General features: G+C 37.7%; 4 protein-coding genes across 4 annotated transcripts; 1 reads left to right on the top strand and 3 right to left on the bottom strand.

Moving 5' to 3' along the window:
• Positions 1-2,442: 2,442 nt before the first annotated feature.
• LOC144468966 (tubulin beta chain) lies at positions 2,443-13,018 on the bottom strand. The gene is made up of 5 exons (XM_078178794.1): positions 12,962-13,018; positions 10,810-11,274; positions 5,039-5,343; positions 2,773-3,070; positions 2,443-2,661 (listed from the first exon to the last, which is right to left on the bottom strand). The coding sequence occupies exons 1-5, from the start codon at positions 13,016-13,018 to the stop codon at positions 2,443-2,445; spliced, it is 1,344 nt and encodes a 447-aa protein (XP_078034920.1).
• A 1,261-nt stretch (positions 13,019-14,279) lies between these two features.
• Positions 14,280-15,626, bottom strand: LOC144469084 (uncharacterized). Its single transcript, XM_078178990.1, has 2 exons — positions 15,567-15,626; positions 14,280-14,793 (listed from the first exon to the last, which is right to left on the bottom strand). The coding sequence occupies exons 1-2, from the start codon at positions 15,585-15,587 to the stop codon at positions 14,506-14,508; spliced, it is 309 nt and encodes a 102-aa protein (XP_078035116.1). The 5' UTR covers positions 15,588-15,626; the 3' UTR covers positions 14,280-14,505.
• Positions 15,627-22,001: 6,375 nt separating this feature from the next.
• LOC144469086 (uncharacterized) lies at positions 22,002-22,946 on the bottom strand. The gene is made up of 2 exons (XM_078178992.1): positions 22,885-22,946; positions 22,002-22,328 (listed from the first exon to the last, which is right to left on the bottom strand). The coding sequence occupies exons 1-2, from the start codon at positions 22,897-22,899 to the stop codon at positions 22,002-22,004; spliced, it is 342 nt and encodes a 113-aa protein (XP_078035118.1). The 5' UTR covers positions 22,900-22,946.
• Positions 22,947-25,010: 2,064 nt separating this feature from the next.
• Positions 25,011-25,604, top strand: LOC144469214 (uncharacterized). The gene is made up of 2 exons (XM_078179230.1): positions 25,011-25,079; positions 25,347-25,604. The coding sequence occupies exons 1-2, from the start codon at positions 25,011-25,013 to the stop codon at positions 25,602-25,604; spliced, it is 327 nt and encodes a 108-aa protein (XP_078035356.1).

The raw sequence follows: 25,604 nt of genomic DNA, 5'->3' as shown, positions 1-25,604 counted from the left end.
ATTTCTTTTTTATTTTTATTACTAATTTTATATCTCTATTGCTTGATGATATATTTCAAGAAATTTGAAGGTTGAAACATTACTGTTTATTTACGATCGATGTCGTTTTACATTCCTATTTTACGCGATCCTATGATTTGTTTATAGTATGTATTTTTCTGTTGCAACTTGTATGAGTTCATGTATAAGACACTTGTAAACGTAATTTGCTATCTTAATTTGTTAATCCGTCTGAAGAAATTTTTAAAATCAGGTTGATTAATCGTATAAATGGGTCAAACATGTGTTCTAATTTTACAAAGTTCTTCAGACGCATTAACAAATTAAAACAGCAAATTATATTTACAAATGTCTTATACATGACTGTTTATCTCCATAAAGTGTATTTGATAATACAAGTTGTAACAAAAGAATACATACTATAAAAAATCATAAAATCGTGTAAAACAGAGTTATAGAAAAACGTAAATAAGTTATCATTTAAAACATCTAGAACTTCTAATATATTAGTACACAATGAACATATAAAACTAGTAATAAAAATTTTAAAAAATATTTTATATTATAAACTTAACCTTAACTTAATAAGTGTATTGTGAATACCTCTGTGACGTGAAAATTCGGTGTCCTTTTTATATGTTTTTTCAATTATATAGGTAAACATTTTATACTAAAACAAGAATTTGTTGTATTTTAACATTTATATACTCTAATATACTGTAAAGGATCTTTTTTCTTTCAATGTATATTTATTTATATATATGGTGCAAAAGTCAAAATTATACTAGCATCCAAATACTTTTAGGAGTCAATATATAACCGTTATATTTGGGTTTTGGATTCCAGTAGTTGGATTTTGTATTTTTATTTTATATAATAAATATGTTGTACATTTCCCTCTTCCAATAATTCGATATATCAGGCTGCAATGGGATATATTTCCATAATCTTTCCATTCTCTACAAGCAAAGGTGGTCGTTATTTTATATATACATTCAACCGATTAGGCTACTTTATACACGTACTATGCCGAGCTATTTTTAATCGGCTCTTTACTCTAGTCATTTGTTATTTCTCTAAAACTTGCTATATCAGCTGTAATTATTAATGATCGTATATAGTAATAAAACAAATTCATTACGATCCATTCTTGTGGTGGAAATTAATTTTTTAATTCTAGGTTCATTATAAACTATTTTTTAGCCAATTAAATAACCATGCAAGCATGTACCATTGGTGGTTCACGTGGCACGGAATGTGTTAATAATGGCAGAAGCACTCGAACTTAGTGGCGTTGAATGCGAAGTATTGGGAGAGGGTAAATACTTTGTAATACTTTGTATTATTTGTAAGGTGTATTTATGTGTAACCTCGTAGGGTGGTTTTGTCTATTATACAGAACCAACAAAAAAAATAATTTTTATGAAGATTATTCCTGTGTTAGATCGCTAATATATTTCGAATTCTACCTACATCAAAGAAATTTTTCCTCTGGAAGTATACAGTAAATTCTTTCCAATTGTCCCTCTACTTACCTCTACTTTCCTCTACGTACCTCTAAACAGAAATGAACAATTTGTTTTACCAACCTAAATCCGTATCTAAAGTTTGGCTATTTAACCTGTGAACGCACGGATTATTACCCTCTTCTCAAGAACCGGAACCAATATAAGTTAGAGCCGACATAGCTTGTAACTAGATCGCGGATTTTTGTGCAAAATAAAAATTGTCTTCATCAGTTGCAAGAAATATGAAACAAATAGGAAATTCTCTTCTTTTTCAATCAATTTAGTGGCTTGGAAATAATACACTGACATTTTTCAATTCTGTCAATGTAGCTACTGCTTTAAATCGCAGAAATCCAATTTTATCATGAATGGATAAAATCCGCAGTCTACTTATTACGATACTTTTTCGGTTTTTGATGACTGAACCGAAATCAATGCCATGACCGTTTTCAAACTCTGCTAAGTATCCGCCATCGCGCCTCGGTTCCGACAGCAACAGAGAAATTCAATTCGATCGTTACATTAACTCTTGGAACAGATAGAGATTACATTTCACATGGTGTATTACACGACAAGTTTCGACAGACAAGAACACAACAAAGAATTAAGATTGTAATGCGATAGACGCACGCGTAACGCTGCTGGAACGGTCAACTACAAGTAGGGGGTTGAGATTCAGGAGGGCTGTATTCGCGTGCGTACATTCGTGTACGGATATACATGCGTGTACACATGTGTCGGGGGAACGTACACGTTCGCACGCATGTGGATACAGACGACAGAATTGATTCCATGAAAGCTGTACCCTGAGAAGGACAGAAACGGATCGGAGTGGAGATGAGAGAAAGACAGAGAGGGAGGGGGGAAGGCAGTGACGATGTTGGGTTCCAGGTGGGACGAGATTCGCGTGAAATTTGCACGGGACCGATCGGTCTCACTGGTTTTCACCCTCGCCTTCCTCTTCCTCGTCGAACTCGCCCTCTTCGTCGGCGGTGGCTTCCTGGTACTGTTGGTACTCGGACACCAGGTCGTTCATGTTGCTCTCTGCCTCGGTGAACTCCATATCGTCCATGCCTTCCCCCGTGTACCAGTGAAGAAATGCTTTCCGCCTGAACATCGCAGTGAACTGCTCCGACACTCTCTTGAACAGCTCCTACAATCGGATCAATCGATTCGTCTCGTAAGTACTCTGATCTTCTCGATCGATCGATCGATCGATCGATCATCTCCGCCAATTCTTCAATTTCGAAGACCTGATATATACCTGAATAGCCGTCGAGTTCCCAATGAACGTTGCAGACATCTTCAAACCACGGGGTGGAATGTCGCAGACAGCGGTTTTCACGTTGCTCGGTATCCATTCGACGAAATAGCTGCTGTTCTTGTTTTGTATGTTTAGCATCTGCTCGTCCACCTCCTTCATCGACATCCTACCGCGAAACACCGCCGCTACGGTCAGATAGCGACCGTTGCGGGGGTCGCAGGCTGCCATCATGTTCTTCGCGTCGAACATTTGCTGCGTCAGCTCGGGGACCGTGAGAGCCCTGTACTGCTGCGATCCTCTGCACGAGGAACACGTACAATTAATTTTGATAACTTTCAGATACAGTAACTTTCAAAAAGTATTTCAACAATTGTTAATCCTTTACTCTCGAATTACGACTTTAAGACGCTACTGAAAATTTATATATCGCATTTCCATATCATTTTGACGTTATCAAATTTGTTCAGGTTACAGGAACTGTTAAAACTGCAAATATTGTACGCGCTAATAATCTCAATTTCATACGTATAAAATGCAATAAATGATATCAAATGGAAATACTATAGGTTCAGTATAATTTCCTTGGATTTAGAGTTAAAATAACTTCGAGTGCAAAAAGGTAAAACGTTTTCAAAAATAGACTACATGACTCAAATTGTTTACAAATGTTAGAGGAGTTTATTATACTAAAGTATACGTTGAGCCTATAACGAAAATTTAAATAATGTGTTTTGAAAATCTCAATAACTATATGCATGCTGAATATTGCTACAGTTTTGATCACTAACTAACGAAAATCTGCAGATCTTTACATATTTCGATGTCTGTAACTCAATTTTGCATTAACCGATACAGAAAATATAGTTTTATATTTTCGTTATAAACTCAAATAAAAAAGTTAAAAATCTAGACATTTTTATTTTCTTTTGTCATTCTAAATAACAGCAAAATTAAAAGAATTTAGGAGAACAGTTTAATTTCGACAAAAATTCTATATTTAGCAGATTATCAATTTTAAGTAGGATAATTATTTTATATTATATTAGATATTTATTTATTAATTTCAATTAATTATAATTATCAATATCTAACATACCAGAAATTTATTGAAGTTATATTAAAAATTTGACACTGAAAAAAGTTGGATTTGAATATAGATGAAATAATTAATTAAAAAACCTGTGACTGTATTAAAACTTCTGAACATTTTACAAAATTCAAAATATAAAGTAGCAAATGGCACATGATTTTAGAAAATGCTGCTCATAAATGTATGAACATTTCTAAAATAGTTTTATATATGTTTTCAATTCTTGTAACATTTATATATTTTTCAATACAAATCAACAACGCAACTATGATCAGAAAAATTAAAAGCTAATTTTAGCTTTAGTTTTAAAGTCACCAAATAATACTTTTGTCCACATTTTTGAATTAACATTTCTTCAATTAAATTACAATAATTATTCTAACAATGCAATTTTTATGTTTAACATGTGGATACATTGTTACCTAAATTACTAAATTAAAACGTTTCCCATTGATCACGAACTTTTAAGAAATTGTTCATACACGTAAATATTAATTCTAAAATTGTAACCCTATAAATTACAAGAATAATGAAATAGGAATTAATCCTTTGCACACCGTACCATTCTGGACGTTAGCTACTCATCGCTAATTTGTTGCAAAAACGTGCATTTACGAACCCTCATGTTATTTAATACAATTTTGTTTTTAAAAAATTATAAACAATAAAATATTGGATTTTTTACAAATATAAATATATTTCTCGATGTCAACTATTACGTTATTTTTTATAATATTGTACAGTATGACAAACTTTGAAATAGTTCCCAACCTGCATTGCAGGCTGATTTATGCACGTTTGACAATAATAACTAGTTTGACGTAGTTTTTCTATATATCTTAGTAATTTTACTATATCTTGATTTGATTTCTTGTGCCATTTCAAGAAAAAGTTTCGAGAAAACATGCATTTCTTAAAAAGTTGTGCTGGAATAAGTTTCCGGCAGCTACCTCCACCACTCGCCTAATAAAATAACAAATAAACATGAATATTCCCTTAGAGAGTACATCCGAGAGATATGCTAGAATTATTGGTCCCTGAGAGATCCGGAGAGCGGAGTGCTAACGGTTAATATAAATTCAATATTTTGAGTGTCCAACATCGCGACTCGACGAGGTTGGCAATCCTAATACCTTCCATTGTTGGGAAACTATGGTCTAGGAACAACGGTGGTACCTGGACGTCAAGGGGGCAAAGCCGGGAATGAAAAAGTGCAGTCTAGGAAAGGGCACCATGTTCACAGCGAGCTTCCTCAGGTCAGCGTTCAATTGACCCGGGAACCTGAGGCACGTGGTGACGCCGCTCAGCGTCGCGCTCACCAGATGGTTCAAATCGCCATAAGTCGGCGTGGTCAGCTTCAATGTGCGGAAGCAAATGTCGTAAAGAGCTTCGTTATCGATGCAGTAAGACTCGTCCGTGTTTTCAACCAGCTGATGCACCGATAGGGTACAATTGTACGGCTCCACTACAGTGTCCGACACCTAGCCATAAAATTTTGTCAAGAGAAACTTGTTAATAAGATAAATCTTCTCGAAAGAAACGAGGGTGGCTTACTATTAGACTGTGAATCTTTATACAAAATAGAAATTGTCTGCTTCTATTACAAACAACAGCAATCGCTACGTTTCTTCTTTCTGTTAATCATTTTAACACAACGAAAATAATGTATCGACACTTTTCTGTTCTTTTAAACTTTCTAATTACAGCTATCCATTCCTGTCATAAATGCATAATATCCGCAGTCTACATATTATTAGACTGACGATTTTATGCATTTATTTTTGTTAATATTTACCAACCGAAATACCTGGCGACGAAGATGTTAGAAGAATTAAAAAGTGTTCTCAATCTTTCTTTAATTTATTGAAGTTTCTAAAAGAAGGAACACATTTTTATGTAACTTCGATTCTTTACTAGGAAACTTATTATATTAAAGATTCATGGTTTACTTGTTATTAGATTGTGGTTTATATGTAATTTAATTTATGAAAAAATGTGTATCGGTGGAATATTTACATTATTTTAAATTTTTACGTTATCAAATTTGTTTATATTATAAAAACTGTTAAAAGACTCGATTTATAAAATGTACTAACAAATAAATGTAGTGTAAATCAGGAAACCTACTTTCAATTTAGAGTCGAAAATGCTTCGAGTGCTTTTGTTTGAAATGATGCAAAATTGGCAACAAATGGCTCTTTAGCTTCTGACGGTTTCGATTCTTGAAATCGTTATGGAGAACGGAAAAAGTATCATGTAATGTAATGAATAACTATATAATAATAATAATTGTAACTGCTATTTTTTGGTTTTGTTGGTTCCGGTTCTCGAAGACAAACAAAAACATACGCTGACCGTAGTCCCAGCTTTGAAAATACAAATAAATTATTACAACGATTAAAAAATTATCTTTAAGAAATAAATAAATTATTTTTTCAGCGACACCGCTTTTCACGGACATTATTTATGTACCGACATGTTAACATAACCTGACAAATTTTCGTGTATAAATATATATTAGTACTGTAATAATTAATGATTTTATTAATTGTCATACATTAATATAAATTATATATTAATTGTACTTGCGAGAAAGAATTAGTAACTATTTCATCAATTATAAATGGAATTACAAAAATGCATTATTTGCTAATGCCTTAGGGTAATTCATTTAACCCTTTGCACTCCGAACGATTTTGGACATTGGCTACCAGCTACTCAGCGCCACTTTACGGCAGAAACGTCCATTTACAAACCCTCGTATTATTTATTATAATTTTGGAACTAAGTAACGTATTATAATGATATTGGTCTTATATGATTTGGTTGAGATCGAGGAATGTTTATTTGTAAAAAAATCAATATTTTATTGTTTATAATTTTGCAGAGTATGATAAATTTTAAAACACTCCCCAATATGCATTGCGGGCTGATTGTTGCATGTTCGACAATAATAATTTGTTTGTTGCCTGCTACCAGATGATTTCCTGTTAGAACATACTATACAGTCTCGTTTTCTTCGTCCCACATCTGGAATATGCAATTTATTATCTAATCTATTGTCCGCAGAAGATGTGGATGGGCGCGTTCTTGACACACGAAAATCGCCCCTCAATTGGTTAATTAGTGTTTTCACAAACTTGTGGTGTGTCATTGGCGTTTCATTATTTGTTTGTTTTGAGATTCGATATATGATGTATGAGTTTATCACACACATTTCCAACCCCCAAAAAAATAGTTTTCTCCACCATTTCAACGATTTACGGAGGAAACAATACGTCGAAGCGTATTGATCCGCACGATCCACACCACCCATATTTGCCGTATATTCTAAAACCATTTCAGGCTTATTCACTGTTACGACATTACCACTGCGTAATGTTCTGTGGGTAGATTGTAGTTGAGTGTTATAATAATTCGTGAGCATGGTAATAATTCTTTTATCTTTCCACGCAAGAAGCGTAGTATTATTTTTCCTGTATGCAACTGTTTTATTTGTTGAAAATTTTGGTTTTTTTATTTGTGGCGGTACGCCTTTTCGATTGATTTTTATAGTGCCAGTAAGATGACATTTCATCTTTCGCAATTCTTCCGCTAAAAGGATGCTGGTATAGTACCTGTCGGTGAACATGTGGTATCCTTTTGCACCAGGAACTCTGTCTAATAATTTCTTGTATAAATGTAGCGGAATCCTTGTGCTTACTGGAAGATCCGGCCGGGATATATTATCTGAAGTTATGCTGCCATAGTATGGAAGTATTGTGAATAAATATCCTGTTCTTGAGTCCGCCAGCGCATATATGCGTATACCCCACTTTGTTGGCTTGTTCGGATTATAGGTGATGAATGCTATTCTGCCTTTGAATTTTACAATTGATTCATCCACAGCGACTGCTTTATTTGGTATGAAATATTGTCTGAATTTTCCATCTATATATTCTAAATAGTTGCTGACTTTTTGAATACGCGTTCTTATCGTTGCATTTCCTTGCGTTGGTTTCTTCAAATGTAACATCCAAAATATCTGCAGAAATCTGGACCTGGTAAATGTTTCCGGAAAAAAAGGGATTCTACTAGTGTCAGCAGTAGACCAGTATTCTTGGATGTTGGGGAGCTGAATTAATCCCATATTCAGGATGACGGCAATGAATGCTAAAAATTCTTCTTTGGTGGTATCGTACCACTTGTGCCAAGTTGACTTTCGTGAAAGCTGCTTCTTTCCAATTTCTTCTTTGGCATAATTGTTGGTTTCTTTTATTATGCTGTCTACTAATTCTTCAGTAAAATATAGTGTAAAGTAGTCTATGGGCTCTTTTATGTTAGTTGGTACCTGTGGTCCGGCTATTTCTCCATGTAAATCAAAATTTATTGTGGCTGAGGGAACGTCCGATTCAGTAATATCCTCCCACTCTTCACTTGACGATACGTTGTCCTGTTGCCGTGTGTTTTCTTCCGTCCTACTTTCATCACTGTCGCTATCTATGCGAACTCTTCGTCGCCTTCTTCGTGGAACGATATCACTATCACTGCTGTCGTTTTGTCCTACAGTTAGTCTTTCTAACATGTCGGTATATAAGTCTATCTGGAGGTCATCTTCACTACTACTACTTGTGTCATAAGACTCAGTCGTGGTTGGACGCTTTGCCATTGCTCTAATAAAAAATATGAATAAATACATGGGTTGAAAATTTCTTATTGTTATTACTAATTCACAAGATAATATTTACCAAAATAGCTTTCACCAAACAATTTTTCACTAAGAAAGAATCACTTTTCCGATTTTCTCACTCGTTAGATCTGTGTTTCTGCTCGAAACTTCAAACCAGACTGAGCTCGGCTTTGAAAATCTTTTCCTCCAAATTTAGACTTGTTTATTTATAATTATAAATCTCACTATACATTGCGTGCTATGTTCGCATGCCGACCTTTCTTCTACGAACTCTCCTTATCGCTCTTTTCAAGTGGCGTTGACAGATGCTCGGACCGTCGTGAGCACGCCTCTCACGTTCTCGTCTGACACAAAACCCGCTTACAGTTTTTGTTTATACTTAGTAATTTTACAATATTTTAATTTGATTTCTTGTGCCATTTCAAAAGGAAACTTCAGACAAACATGCATGTCTCAAAAAGTTGCGCTGAAATAACTCAATTCCCCGTAATCACTAATAAACTTTAATGTCCCCTGAGAGGGGACAGCTGAGTGGTATGCTAGAATTTCAATGTCCCCTGAGAGGGGACAGCGGAGTGCAAAGGGTTAAGTTTCGCAATTTTGTAATATTTCTTAACTTTTTCTTCCTTTCTTCCACATTTGTTTGAAAGAAATAATTTTTGCTTCTCAACGAGAGTCGATGTAAACGTTTACCGATGATTTCAACGTATTGCTATATTAAACAATGTCGCTGAATAGAGAACCAATATAATATTGTTTTTAAAAAACCAAATCCAAAACTGATACAAACCAGAATCGATATACTTTTCAGTTATGTGATCTGTTGGATTCATCATAATTACTTTAGTCAGAGCAGATGATTTATCACCTATCCTCTACACATTAAATATCTTTGTTGCTTTTATAGGTATGCCAAATGTATTAAGGACAAAGTTGAATGGTTCAATGAGGCCCACGTGATACCACGAAAATATTTACTTGTGCGATATTTTTTTGAAATTTATCAAATTCCTTCATTTTGTTAAAGGGAACAACATCACCTTAAACGCGTACAATGACAGCTCCTTTTATTAGGAATTAGACGACTATAATAATTCGAAGTCACTTCAGGTCACGGACAGAGAAAACGTATGAGATTTAAACGAGCAATAATATTGAAGGTCCTCGGTACATTTATTACGAATCTTGCTCTTGATAAACGTATTCTGCTTTCTATATTTTAAATCTTATTCTTTTTGGTGACCTTGAATAATTATACTCATTGAATTCCAATGGAAAGGGACTATCGCCGTATGCGTTTAACATTTGCTTCACCGAACACTAAAACCAGCTGTTTTGTGCTCCTCATAAAAGTAATAATCGCTTGTTTATTCAACTTTTTAAGCATTTTTGTCATGATATATGCCAAATAAAATCAATTTACAAATTCTATACATATTTAGAAATTCGACAATTTCAATAATCATAAATTAGAAAATTTAGACCGCGTCATTAAGCTACGTTTTATAAACCTTGTGTTAACTTTTTAATTATCGGAAACCTACTAATAGAATTTTCAACGTTCGAAATGAGTCTAATAGAAGCTTAATAATTTTCTTTTAAACATTAATTACTAAAAATCTTGTTACATTGTATTAATCTAACTAGTGTTATAGATTATGGACAAGATTATTGTAGTTTTTAAACAATCTTTCCTAGAAATTCTTAACTGTCGATCTTTGATTTTAAAAGAACTACAAAACTACCAGCAAATAAAATGTTATAAAGCGGCAGGACCGTTTAAAAATAGAAGGCGACTTTTTGATATTTTTAAATAGGATGACATACAAACAAATATTTTAGTACCATCGCGTGAGCCATTCCAACCTTATCTTTAAGACAATTGTTCAGGATTGAGTAAAAATAGGTTTCTGAGATACTAAACGTCTTATAAATATTTGTACCTTCTCGTGTAATACAAAGTGGTGAATAAACTTCTTTTCAAATAGTCTTCACATGGTATAAATATTGCGTAGTTAAATATATATGAAAATGCAATTTCCATACGTAACTACCATTGCAAGTGAAGTTTATTTCGAATAAACGTATAAAGCAAACATTAATTTTATTAATTATTCAAGGTTATACAAGCTACTTGAAAAATCTATTCTTCCCCAGCCCTGCATTGAACGTATCTTTAAAAAACAACAAAGATATCCAAGGTGCAAACGCGAGGTGACTCACCCTTTACAACTATTGTATCGTCGGAAGCTTTTCAATCGTCGGATGAAAGGAATACCTTGGGAGACGGAACCACACTGAAGGTCATCATAATCCTATCCGGGTACTCCTCGCGTATTTTTGAGATCAACAGCGTGCCCATGCCGGCGCCGGTCCCGCCGCCGAGAGAATGGGTCAGCTGGAAGCCTTGCAGGCAGTCGCAGCTCTCCGCTTCCTTGCGTACAACGTCCAGAACGGAGTCGACCAACTCCGCTCCTTCGGTGTAATGTCCTTTGGCCCAGTTGTTCCCGGCACCGCTCTGACCGAAAACGAAATTGTCGGGTCGGAAGATCTGCCCGAACGGACCGGACCGGACCGCATCCATGGTGCCGGGCTCCAGATCGACGAGAATCGCCCTGGGCACGTATTTTCCTCCGGATGCCTCGTTATAGTAAACGTTGATGCGCTCCAGCTGCAGATCGGAGTCGCCGTGGTAGGTTCCGGTCGGATCGATTCCATGCTCGTCAGAGATCACCTCCCAAAACTGTCCAGGATCGACGTAATCGATTAGTTTGCGAAGAAACAACGGAAGAAAGTTGGGCCTTGCGTAGATAACAAATCGTTTGAATAACAATTCGGATGAAAAATACTTTATTCGTTATTCAAACGTTCGAATAAAAAGGGTATATTCGACGAGAATTTATCCGACGAATGAAAACACTTTTTTTATACAAAACGTATTTATTCGCCGCGTTGAATAAAATATTGATCTTTTATCTGTATCTTTATTTGAAAGCTTTGAATAACTTTTGCCGGCTTGAATGACCGCAATGATGGCATCGAGACCCGAACGTGAAACATTCAGCGAATTATTGAAGGCATACAATGTAACCATGCACGAATGAAAATTTGAACTTTTAGATTTTTTAATGGAACTTTTATAAAAATATTACTAACAATTTGAGGAGCGTTTCGCGATTAAAATGAGTCTAAACTCGAGTCTAATCGAGAATTATTTATCGATAATGTTATAATCTTTGTAATTTATTCGCATTAAAAATAATATTAAATATTATTCGTATTAAAAATATAAAAATTAAAATTGTCAATAATGCTCGATTCTTACATCGTAAGCCCTTGGTCAGTCGCCGAGTCTATGATGTTCGAGTCGATGTAAAAGTTATTCGAAGATTTATCCGAAGCTAAAATTTGATTCGAAGCTACGAATATATCCGCGCCGAATAAAAAAAGTTTCTTTATCCTTCGGATGATTTTTATTTAATATTCATCGAGTAAAAATGTTTCTTTTTTTTACTTGAACGTTCGAATAACGCATAAAATCTTCTTTATGTTTTATTCGTTATTCGAAATTTTTATTTTTAATAGAGATTTAACCCAACTCTGCATTACAACTTCTAGTGAAAGGTATTTCAAACATCTTCAAACATCTTCTAAAAAGCGATAACTTTATTAAATGTTAAAGGGTCTAGTTTACTGTACATTGACCAAAATATATATTTTTACTTTTGCTGTTATTTGGAATGATAGCAAAAACTTTTTATTTGGACCTGGAAGGAAAATTTAAAAAGATGCGTTTTATAAAAGCTGTAAAAATTACCTGCTTTTGATTAAAATTGTAAAAAACTGCGATTTTCAGGACCTTTAATTGTTTGTAACTCATAAGAACGTCAAGCGATTTCGATGAATCAGTATGTATATAAATTACAGAGATTTACAAAATGCATTTTATAAATAAATTTTCGCTGCAGCTTCAGATAGAAAAGTCTATTTCTTTTTGCAATTTCAAATTCATGTTACCAAAAATTGAAAAAATAAATGGTTTTAGTCATTGAACAGTAAACTAGATCCTTGTAATATTTAAAAAGAATTAAAATTTTTTAAATCGTTTTTAACTACATTAATACATTTTATCCCGCGAATGGTCAATCTTTCGCAGAGACGCGGAAGACCAGCACTGGGCCAGATCTGTCCTTATTATGTACGATTAACTAATATATATAGCATTAATTTCTCCGTCAATATTACATGCTATGGCGGATAATTAAGTGACATGTACATCTCGTGGAGAAAAAAAAAAGATAGATTTCTAAAGAATAAATGTTTTTTATTTCCTATTTTTACAGTATATCCTAGTTTTAGCCGACCGAGAGTTAAAGGATGTTCGAATACTTTTTGCCAGAGGTAGTAGCTGGGGTTTACGATTGCTTTACCTTGGCTCCTATTTGATTGCCGCATTGGCCCGCCTGAAGATGCGCGATCTCACGCATTGTCGTTCAATTTCGTTCGAAAGTTTCTTTCGCGAAGCTTCCTTCTCACTGTTTCCTTGTCTCTCGACGAAGCCTCTCTTTCCTTCCCTCTTTCTCGCTCTCTTGATAGGGATAGACTCCGCGGATTTCAACAAGCTCGCTGAGAACGACTCGCGTGATTAATCTCCTCTTGATCCCACCAGCGAGACACGAACGTGAAGTCAATCCAAAACGAAGCGATTGTCCCGAGCGTACGCACGAAAACGGAAAGGTTCGACCTCGGCAACGACGATCAACGAGTCGTCGTTTGTTCGCCGGTTGCCAAGCATCTTTTGTTTCCGGGATCGGCGGGACAGTGAACTGGACCGGCCTGCCTCCCTCCAACTAAGAACCGCCGAGTTCCGACCTTTTTCACCACAGCAATTTCGTTTCTTCTTATTCTTCCTGTTTATTCGTATTAACAAAAGATCGGGCTCGGTACGGTAGTATTTATTTATTCGCGAGAATGCGTTTGGCTGCTTGCAATCGTTCAACGAAATACAAGGAACGAATAAGAATATATTTATGTTGACTTTGCGATGAAATCTGTAAGTACATCATTCGAGCGATTAAAGCCGCAACATTTTCTTTCTTCCATATTTTTCCTCGCCTAGAGAAAGAATACTCAATGCCTTCGGGTACAGTTCGATCGATTCTCTTACAATTTTAATCGTAGCTACATCATAAACTCACTCTTTTGCAAGAGCACATCGAATTGTTTGCGATTATCCAACGAAATACAAGGAACTTACAAAATGTGAAACAAACATATTGAAATGTATTGTTAAACAATAAAGATATAAAACTAGTAACAGAAATTTGAAGAACATTTATTTATATAATTTATAATCTTAACTTTAAAAGACGTCCAAATGCTTATGTAACGTTAAAATTCGATGCCTTTTTATATTCCTTCCAGTATAGCCAACGTTTCATACTAAATCGAAAGTTTGTTGTATTTCGACGTTTAATTACTTCTAATATACCCAAAGAATGTTTTCTTTCAATGTATATTTATTTAAGTATATGACGTAGAAGTCGAAGTTATATTAACATTCGATTACTTTTAGAAGTCATTGTATCCGAACCGTGTAATAATATTTACCATATATTTTCAGATATTTAACTTGTTTAAATCGCCCTCGTTTACAACCGGTATCGGTCTACCTTACCCCATAGTAAAAATATATACATCGGTAACAACGAGTAGTTACAAGGAGCGTGTAGCAAAAAAGAAAGTCAATTAAGAGAGACAAGGAGGTTTTTTATTCTGTAAAATGTACATGATAGAAATTGCCAATTCAATGAAAGGAAACTATAGAAGATGATCGCTGGAACATCCTGTTGCGACGTCGGCGGTTGGAGAACGAAAGATGGACGCGTTCCTCCTCAGAGACGACGATTGCAGAACGGATGTCCCAAGGTCCTCTTCTTCTCCTCGAGGTAACGGGCTAAGGTTCGCGCAGGACTCAGCGTCTGCCGGCGATCAGTGCCGCTGTTGGGTAGCCAGAGTAAGCGTAGGATGCAACCGGAGCGGCGTAGGATGCAAGCGGAGCGGCGATGGGTGCCGCTGCATGAGCAACCACTGGGCTGGTGATGTATGGTGCGGCGAAAGCGTGATTGATGGCATGAGCGTTGTAGCTACTGGCATAAGTTCCGACGGTCAAAGCCGCTGGAATCGGAGCCGCCACAGCCGCTGGGACTGCCGCTGGGATCAGACCGGCAGAACAGACGGCGATCAAACCGGCGAAGACAACCTTTTAGGAAAATGGTATCGATTAGATAGATTATGTTAACGTTGCTGCAATACGAGTAACACGATTTTCATAGAATGAACTTTACAGGAGTCTGTAAAGTCTATGGCTAATTGGAAGCTTCCTGTACTCTAATGTTGTATATACACCCCCGCCCCCATCTTCCAAAAGTATTAGGACACTTACAGAAAATTCAATAAATATGAAAACCTATTATAATGCGCTTAACTTATTCCAAAGTTACTTATATTATTATATTATATTATATTGGTAATAGAAATAACGCCAATATATAAAAGAAAATTAAATTTTCTTTTCGTCGATACATCCACCCCATTTTTTAATTACTTGGATGAATTTCAGCATCCGTTTTAGTAGTTTTTCGATTATCTTTGATTTTCTCTCTATTGTTTGGACAAGTCTAGCTTGTTATCAAGATTTCTATTAATACCTTGTTAAGTATAAATGTTATTCTGTTCTTTGAAGCCGGAATCAAATTCTGTCCTCTTGTTGTCGGCATTTAACCATTTAAGTAAATGTAGACAAACGCGATAAATATTTTTCCTTTTTCTTCTAAGAAATTATTACAATAGAAATAGTGCTTATCCTTTAAGCAAGGGGTTAACACGTTTTCAATAAACAAAATGCAATAAATGGATAGACTAATTGCATAAGTGACAAACACTTCTAACGTGGTATGTATAGTTCAGACTTGAAGACATTACCAAAATTGAATGAAATATTAGAATTCAACAAGCAGGTATCCTAAGACTTACCAAGAACTTTGCGGAACTCATTTTGCTTGTTGAGGATCTCGAGGGTGTTTCGAGTGGAACGATGTATGAGACTGTGATACCAAAACGATTAGGCAGACCGCTTTTATAGTTGGTTCCGCGAGACACATACTCCCACTACGCAAAGAATGGCAACAGAACGGTGGTTGCGAGGCACGATGCGACAGAAACACGCTTCTGAATACCAAATCGCTTTGTTCGGTTTGTACCGGGTTCGTTACTTTCATCGGCCGGACTCTAAGGTCGAATCTAGATGGTTTTTTTCAGAGGTCCGACGCGCTTCGTGGCGGGGATCGATGGCCCGTGGACATGGTAATTGCAGGACCGATTGGTTCGGCTCTGATCTTCGGCCAGATCTAATTCTTCGCCCATCCGGGTGTCGTCATCGACCAACTATGGACCTGCTCTTGTTTATCGGCGAAGGTTTTTTGTAAACTTAATCCTTCGGTAGATTTTAACACAACGTTCAACCGATCTAGACGAGACCGGAGCTTGCACCAAAGCGGATGAAACTCAAAAATAGGCTCAAAGAACGTCACAAATCAGATCGGGACACACTTGAAATGACATTTGATAAGATATTATTTCAAATAACATGTTATTTTATTTCATAATTATTTCCACACCTGTGATTACTTTTGATATTACATTATTTTAAATATTATTTTAAATAACATGTTGTTCTCATGATCATTTTATAAAATAATTATCTGTAATAAGTGTGAAATTTATCTTGAAAATTGAGTCTGATATAAATCTCTGTGTCCGATTTACACTGACATCATCATTTACACTTCTGTAACGTAAAATCACCTTTCATTAAGGTAAAATCACCACTATTTATACAATATTGAATGTAGTTGTAATTAAGTGCTAAAAATGAACCTTAAAATTTTGTACAATATCAAAGCAATTTATTTAATTAAAAAATAACTAAATCTTAATCCGTATACAATCTCAATATCCTAGTTAAATTCAGTTTGTTCGAATATATTGCAATACAGATAAATTATGCAAAGTAATAAAAGATTAGTGTTAACCGTATGTGACTAAACGTAGCTCACAACGTGTTCAGAATGAACTTCTTGGAAAAAGAACAAATTGCTGTGAAGTTTTTTTAGTAGAAAATAAAATCTATTGTAGCATTTATTTTTCTTGTCGAATTTGAGAATTATTTCCTTCATCGTATTTGAAATAAACAAATGACGAAATATATTCGTTACTTTTAATTGTCATTATTTTAAATGTTTCGATATTATTTTTATTTTCAAATAAAAGCATTGTAAATGATGGCTCGAAATCAATTATTTAAAATAACTGCTTCTCATTCTTATTTCAAATGAAATTAGCTACCTCGAACTGAGAATATCCCAAAATTATCTATCCACAGTTATTCGACCCTTTGGCTACTGCAGATTTTGATACATACCGTGCACATAGCATATAATAACCGCAACCGGAACTATGAGCAACATGTATCTTCCAGATTTACATTACAATGGTCGCTGCTCTAGACCGTTTACACGCGTGCATCAACCCACCAACCGCAAGCAACGTACGTTTTAAATATTTTATCAAATTTAGCAAAACAAAATACTAAACTTAAGATATATCAAATCTTTCGAAATTTGTAAAATATTGATTTCACACTGAAAGATTAATAACTCGCTCGTGGTCCGTAGATTGATACTAATAATATTAATTCCTAATCATTTATCGGTCGCTCCCAGACGCCAACAATTTTCTAGTATCTGCTGGTTGGCCATAGGCATCAACAGTGCATCAGAAGCAAACGTTCAAAGCACCTATAGGGGTTGCGAATGCTTCGAATGCCAACCCTCGTAGGAAGTACGCTCTGGAAATGGTACTGATTTCTCTGAAGATGGATCAAGATGGCATCGAGGGTCATCCATCGACCCTTGGATGACATAATCCTCGGCCAGCAGGAATGCCAGTTTCACTTGAACCAGTAATACAGATTGGGTGCGGCTCGTTCACGTTCTAAATACGAAAAACAGGCATACGTTTTACGTCGTAAGGTTGTGACACCGTAAGTTTCGAAGATCGTTCCACAGTCGTGACTCGAATTCCTAGTGGAGCCTCGTCTACGATCCTCCTTTGGAGGCTAAGACTTTCCCCTGATTCGCCTGCCCGGAAAAAACGGCGCGACGAATCTTAACTGTTCTTTTTCGGTAAATTGGGCGACGAGAAAAAGCGAGAACCATTTATTCTCAGGGTCGAGGATCGAGAGCGTCACGAAAGCCTCGGGGGAAGAGCCGGGGCAGTCGCCGACATGCAGGTGCAGTGTCGATGAACCACGAATGCACAATGAACAGCCTCGAAACGGTTGAAAATTGCGGTAGTAAACTTGCTCGACTTCTAAGTTGGGAAGCTGTTATACTCTTTCTCGCTAATTCGTAAAGTAAAGAGCGGTATGTTACAATGATACGTTTATTAGTTATCTACGGCGGTGGTCATAATTACATCACTTACATCGTTTCAAAGTAACTTTCACATTGTTACCGATGTCTAAACAGAAACATGGTAAAATATTATATTTGCATATTTTTATTTTTCTATTATTTCTAATATAAAATATTATATTTACCTTTTTTTTTATTTTCTATTATTTCTAATATAGAAATACACAAATGCGTTGCTTTGTTAAGTTTTTTTTTTCTAAATATATAAGATAACACAATTCAATGGGACCATGTATAGTGCTCGGAATAATTATAACTTTTACATCTTTATAGATATTTAAACAGAAAACCAAGAAAACAACTATATTTATATAATTCTATTTAGAAGTAATAGAAAATAGAAATATACAAATGTGATATTTCGTTACGATTTTGTAGAAATATTATTAAAAATGTAAAAGTTATTTTAAGTTTATAATTATACACACCATTGTATTGGTGGTTTTGATAGATGCGATGGCTATACATCGAAGATAATGGAATGTTTAATGTAAAGCGCAAACTTACGATTATAACTAAAACAATCAGTCGAGTATAGTTATCATAACTTATGATATCTTAACGTTACCATTCTTTCACGATAGTATACTCGACAAAAACGAGCTATATATTTTGATATAATATTGCTAATTATATATTTCACAGAAGTGTAGTAATTAAATAAAATATGAAGAAGATCGAACAAGTACAGTATAATTACAGTAACTTGTGCACTTTTCAAACAGATTGAACAGTTAATTGGATAAAGATAAATTAGGTACGGTTAGCTTTATATTTAACGAATAAGACGTATTAAATTTTCGGCTTAGAAGACAAGAAAGATAAAACGATAAAAAAAGATAACACGTGTTGTTCGATAAATATAAAGCAAATTAACCCCTCGCCGTACCATTTTCTTCATAGTTCCAATGGCAAACACCTTTTCGATTGTAATAATTTCTTAGGAGAAAAAGAAAAATATTTAGTATACGTCTACATTTACTAGAATGATTTAATATTAACTGCAGGAGGACAGAATTTTAATCCGATTTAAAAGAACGGAATAACGGTCGCACTTAACAGGATATTACTAGAAATCTCCATCATGCCGAGAAAGGAACCAAAGTTATTGTAATTATTCAGCCAACAGTAAACGACTCCACTGTCCTATATTTAAATACAAGTTAATATGATGGAGAAAGAATTATACCTGCTTAAAACCTTATAAGCAAAACGCATGTCGTGAACAATACGGGGACATTGAAAAGACTGAATATTCATGCGAGCAGATATCGGCAGATAATTACGATCGTCAAAAAGCATTTGACGTCAAAGTATGAGCGAGCGCGCAAGCAAAAATTAATGTTGTACAGTTTCGATTTTGGAACACTGATTTTTGTAACATGGACACCATATAATAGATCAGTATTCTGATCGCTGTCGTACTAATGAACAATACAATACTGTAAGAGGAATGATTAAAGGGCCAATCGATTTCCTGGTTGCCGCGGATCATAATCTCATGCTACCGCGGAAGGGTGGGAGGAAATCTCCGGTTAATTGCATCCGCGACCTTCGGCTAGATACGGTTTCGTTGCTGAACTTTCTCTATGAACTTAATTGTTAATTTGGTCGCGTAAGCTTGATTTCTTAACCCGCGACCGGTTTTCGAGCGACACGCGTGTCAACTTCAAGGCGGCGATCACGTAAATCCTGTGTTACGGTGATAACTAGACCGCGAATCTTTACGCAAAATACAAATTTCGCGCGTTCGTTGCAAGAAACAGGAACTGCCCAAACATTTGCTTCCGTGTTGGATAATCTCAATGGGTTATAAACAATAAAATGAAAAATCATTAGATTGTTGCAATAGTGCCATTACATTGTGTATTGTCTACTCGGTTTTGTCATAAATGCATAACATCTGCAGTCTAATGATAACAAGAAGTCGTTCCATAATTAGAATCGGGTATTTGTGAAGCAAGCCGCGGAGCCGACGCTCGTAAAATTAATCTATATTCAATTGTAATTAATATTTTGTCACGTAACGCAATTCTGTCGACGGGTCCGTCACCACTGGTGAAATTCAATTTTACATAATTCTAATTAATTGTCCGTGTTTTATTGCAGCCCGCGACCCCCGTCATACCGGTTCCTGCCCGTTAACGATCCTTCGTCCGGCCGAGAAATACCGAAATTCCGCGGTTTATCAACGTGACGCAATGGAAACAGGAGAACGAATCACATCGTTATTGTCGTACCAACGATGCCGATAGACGCGTAACATTTCGCCGCAACGTAACAAACACACGAATGCTTATATTAACCTGTTTGCATCACGCTCGAGTTACGGACAATATACGTTTATAACCAAATTTTTCCTTTGTCGCGTTGTTGCGTGCGTCGTGCAACCGTGGTGCAATGTCATGCGTACGCAAGGTATTGCAACGATCGTAACATAATCGTGACGGGGGTGAGACCGAATGGACGTAAATAAATCAGAGGTAAATAACGGTGGTTTCTCGGCGTGGAGAATACGTAGAATTGATCAGCCGTGAGCCGACAACTTCGACAATTTCTGCGCTATCCCTGCGAGAACGAAATTGCCCTAAACTGATTCGACTCACGGTTCTCCACCGTCGACCCACGTATCGATGGAAATTATTTAAAGCTTCATGAATATTATCAATATCCAATGATTACGGATACAGTAAATGATGAATATATTCACCGAATATCACTGCTCTGTTTGATTTCCGTTTCCGTAAGTCCGGGTTGCAGCAAGATACACATTGCATGCGTCGCATCGCTAATTTCAATAAGTAGTGTAATGGAACCGATACCTGTGGTGTGACCAACTGCTACGTTTTGAATATGTTTTATAAACATAATCAATATTTAAGACATATTTCATTTTTTTAACAATAAAATAGTTACATTAGGAACGATAGAAAAACTAGTAAGTCCACAAGAAATATCTGCAAGAATATGTTTTAAAAAATTACTGGATAAAGCTCAGTATTGTAATAAACATCGTTAATAGTGCAGTTACGAAAATGTCTCGCCACCTAAAGGTTAATAAATAAACACAAGAAAAGAATAAAAAAATTAGAAACTGGTAAAAGTGAAAGAATAAAAGAATTTAATACGTCTTATTCGATAAATGTAAAGTTAATGATGTCAGAAAACAAACCAAAGGCGCGACTATTGACCACCCTTCGGTAACCCTGGCTCCACTGCCCTATTGTTTGTACAAGAGTTCAAAGAGTTGAAACCCAAAAACTTCCCAACAAAAATATAACTGCGCTTTGGATTATTTATAATTTCATTTATCAATTTTGTTCAATCTATTACCCAAACCAAAACTTCTTTTCCGGACACGTTCATTTTTCTATCGATCTCAATTGATAGAAACTAGACAATCAAATACCGGTATTTATATTTCAAGTTCAAACGAAGACCATCCCGACTGTTAAAGTGCATTTAATTGCATTTAATCATTAAAACTGCTTACTGCAACAAAGTTACACGGTATCAACGCGATAACCACCGCCGGAAATAATGTTGCGTCACGTCCCCAATTTCGTCATTACTCGTCCCGAAATATATTCCAAAGAGCCCTCAAAGGGCCCTCGAATGCAATTTCCAAAACTGCGTCCCACGACAAAGTTTCACGATATCGATTCGACTCTTCCACCAGAAATAATGTTGTGTCACGGTTATTATATACCCAGTGTCAACAGGCTGGGTTATATTTAGATAAATCGAGGCACGTACAAGCGTCGATTATTCGCATACGTGGGATCCCATTTTGGAATGCATACATCCAGGGATCGCGGTACCAATCGGAGGGTGGCAAGGTGTTGAAGACGTGTAGTTCGTTTGTTTGTTTAAAGAGGCGATTTATTCATTAGAACAGAAGATAGAAAACAGATTGCGATTAGAAAAATGTTGTTCAAGGAAGCACGTATGGCGCGGAGTAGGCGAAAGGAGCATAAGACAGCGGCGCGGCTGGAGCGGCAGCGAGAGTGTACGGTGCAGCGTGCGCAGCGGCGAGAGTGTACGGTGCAGCGGATAAGGCAGCAGGTAATGCGGCAGGTAAGGCGAGCGGTGCAGCGGCCAAAGTGTTGTAGTTCCTGGCGATGACTTGGCTACTCCTTGCAGTGACTATAGGTGCTGAGACAGCTAGCGGGGCTGCTGCCAGAGGTGCTGGAGCCGCTACGAAAGGTGCAGCAGGGATGACACCGGCGGACGCCATGGCGGCGACTGCGAGAATGAGGCACTGAAAGTATAGATACAATTACAATTGCAGTTGCCGCGATGTAGAAGTTTCAGGAGCCTCGAGAGATACCCGAGGACGAATGCAACACTGCAGCGAGGAACGAATACGCTGACGTACTCAAAGTTGATCAGTACGGAATATGTCATTCAATTAAACGAAAGTACGTTTATAATCAGAAATTGGTTAGAACAAATGCGTTGATCTAATCTGTGATCATCTAATCCAATCATAGAAACTGTAAGACTTTTAATAAACTATATTGCTCGAAATTGGCCAATGACGAAGATGCGACTCGACAAAATTCGATTAGAACAAATGCATGGAGCTAAATAGCAACCTACGGTGAAATACTTTACGATCAATTTGGTGGAGTTTGATTTAAAATAGAAATTGATTAGAACAAAGCGTAGATCCGACTTGCAATAAACGATCAAAGCAACTTCGAAACTTTGCGATCAACTAGATGCACTTGTTACGGTTCAGTTGCATCACTTTATCCGTACGATGGTTAAATGTAGAGTGGATGATCTAGGATAGACGATCCAGGATGACTTACCGCTGACTTGATCATGTTGAGCTTAGATCGATTCGGTAACTCTGGGACGAGTGTGAAGAATCGTCGAAGCGTCCTCACTTTATACCAATGTCCACCGCTCTTGGCGCGCGACACACCACTTACGAAAATTTGTCGAATCGTGGACACGGAGCGAAGCGGAGAGGCGCGGAGCGGAGCGGCTTGCGAAAGCCTCGACCTCCGCACGTATAGCCCGACACGTCCTGTATCGATTTCGTTGGTAGCGCTCGCATTGTAATGCCGAACGCGCTTTCATGCCGCGATCCTGCGTCGATTCCGCCGCGTACACCGGCCGTCCTTATTTTCAATCCGCAGCGCGTCCATCCCGCTTTTCACCCCTACTCGGATCGATCGATCGATTTCGATGACCTTGATCACCGAAGAGGGACGCCGCGACCGGACGCGTACGTTCCGCCAGTATGGTCGAATTATGTAAGCAACTATGCCGGAGAAATTGTATAACACCCTCGACTATGCGCCCGTTCATCCGTCCGTCCGTTTGAAAAGCGTAACAAGGTTATAACGGATTACGCGGGCCGTGTCTCGCATCCCACACGATTCCTCCATGTCCGATTACTTTTAATTCTCTTTCCGCCACCTTTGACCCCTACCTTTTATTGGCTCGACGACATCCGGATACATCGTCACCGCGTTCGATCGTGCTGCCACCCATCGACCTCGAAATTGTCAATGATCCATACACGCGATAACAACAATTTCGCGATTTAGCTTCGATCGATTCGCTTGCAGTGTTTCGGATCCGCGGTCGCTGATCGTAACCCTTCCCTCTTTCTCCCTCCCTGTACCGTTCGCTCTTTCTCTCCTCTCCGGCAAGGCCGGACAACTTCAAGGCGAAGCACCCGGTTTTTTCTCAAGTTCAAGTTCGTCGAGTTCAGAGCGGGAGAACGCCTGTTTCTTCCAGCATGGGTGTGCCTTGCACTTTTTACAAGGGGTAATTCCAGACCGTGCGCGACCATATACGCGTCTTTCGCTGACCAAGCGAATTCCTGCGTTTCCTGGTCAAAGACACCGCTCGGTCCCACGGAAATTTCGACCCTGGTCTCCCGACGCTTGTAAGATTAGCGCCTACACGAATAGGGTGAGAGCTAAACTCGTTATCTGAAATTCAGCGTTTCGCGATTTGGGCGCAAGACGCGTCGAAACGAACCGAACCGAACCGAAATAATTGGAATCTTTGTTGATAGTTTGAGTAAAGGAGCAAAGGATCCGGAGAAGAAAGCAGACCATGCGGCGAACATAGTTGACTGCACTTCGGACATCGTATCAAAATTCGAACGAAAAAATCTACAACTACAACTTTCATGTATAATTCTAGAGTTGCGTCATAGAAGTATGTATACCATAATTCAAGTAAAGAAGCAACAGATCCAGGAGAGGAAACAGGATTCGTGACCACACAGCGAGCATCTTGGTCTCCGGCTCAGCCCTTCTAGGGACATGGAAAAGCGGAGGAAAAATCCGCGAGGACAAGGTTTTTCTGAAGCCCGAGAAAGGATAGAGGATAAATGACGGAGGGTGAGAGAAGTTGAACGCTCGGAGAGATCCGGCACGAGAGATCCTCGACGAGTTCTCCCGATCGCGACCGTTTTTTTCAAAATTGCAAGGACGTCGCTCCGCTTCGAGACGATCGCGAAAAGGGGAAAACCAGTTTGCGATTTTACGGAAAAAACTCGCTCGAAACTGGCCGAGGGAACGGGGCAGATATACGAAAAATAGAAAAGCAACCGGATGAAAAAACGGCGAAATAGAAACTGAGCGCATTGTTGGGCCACGCCTGGAGGAACCCGGGGGAGGCGCACGACCTTGAAGAAATCCGCGGTTTCTTCGGCGCACGATCAAAACCTTCGTTGGATTGGTCGAGCGGAGCTTCGAAAAAATTGCCGGGGCAACAAGAAGGGGGCGAGAGTATCCAGCCAATGGTGTACTGCTCGTAGGACTGGCTGTTGCCCTTCGCGGAACGATGAAAACGGGTAAAAAGAACGATCTCGGGGGAGAGAGAGCCGACACGGCGGAGGGGGATGCAGAAAGATGAGAATCTTCGTCGCGGTGTTCGCCTATATAAACTGCGAATCCTCGCGAATTCGAATATGATCGTTTCAAGTCGCCTGTCGTGCATCCACATAATCCCTTCACACGTAGCCACCATGTTCAAGACGGTGAGTATCATCATTCTATTAGTTTTATTTAGGTTTTTCATCTCCGACCGACCTCCGTATTTTCCGACTAGCTTCCTTTCCCCCCTATCTAGGCTCGCCTCACCCTCTTCCTATCACGTTACTGCATTTTACACCCCGCACCTGTTAAAAACTATCCCCAATCACTTTTCTCCGTTACCACATTCTCCTCAATTTTCCGAGATGGACCGCGTAGAAGGAGGATTATCGTTCTCTGAATAAATAAGAGCTAACAAGATTTTGTCGCAGCTGTTGTTCGCTGGATTGTTGGCGGTTGCCATCGCCGCCCCCGCTCCGGGCCCGGCCCCTGGCCCTGCCCCGGCTCCGGCTCCAGCTCCGGGTCCTAACGGCGGCCCCGCGCTAATTGCCAGCCCGCTGATTGCCCCGCTGGCTCCGTCTCTGCTGCCGAACATCGCCTCTCCATTGATCTACACCAACTACCCGGCGCCGTACAACTACGCCAGCTACGCCCCTGCATCTCTCATCTACAAGAATGTCATCTACTAA

Source organism: Augochlora pura, chromosome 4 (assembly GCF_028453695.1).
Source record: "Augochlora pura isolate Apur16 chromosome 4, APUR_v2.2.1, whole genome shotgun sequence".
NCBI lineage: Eukaryota > Metazoa > Arthropoda > Insecta > Hymenoptera > Halictidae > Augochlora > Augochlora pura.
This window is presented reverse-complemented; position numbering and strand designations above follow the sequence as displayed.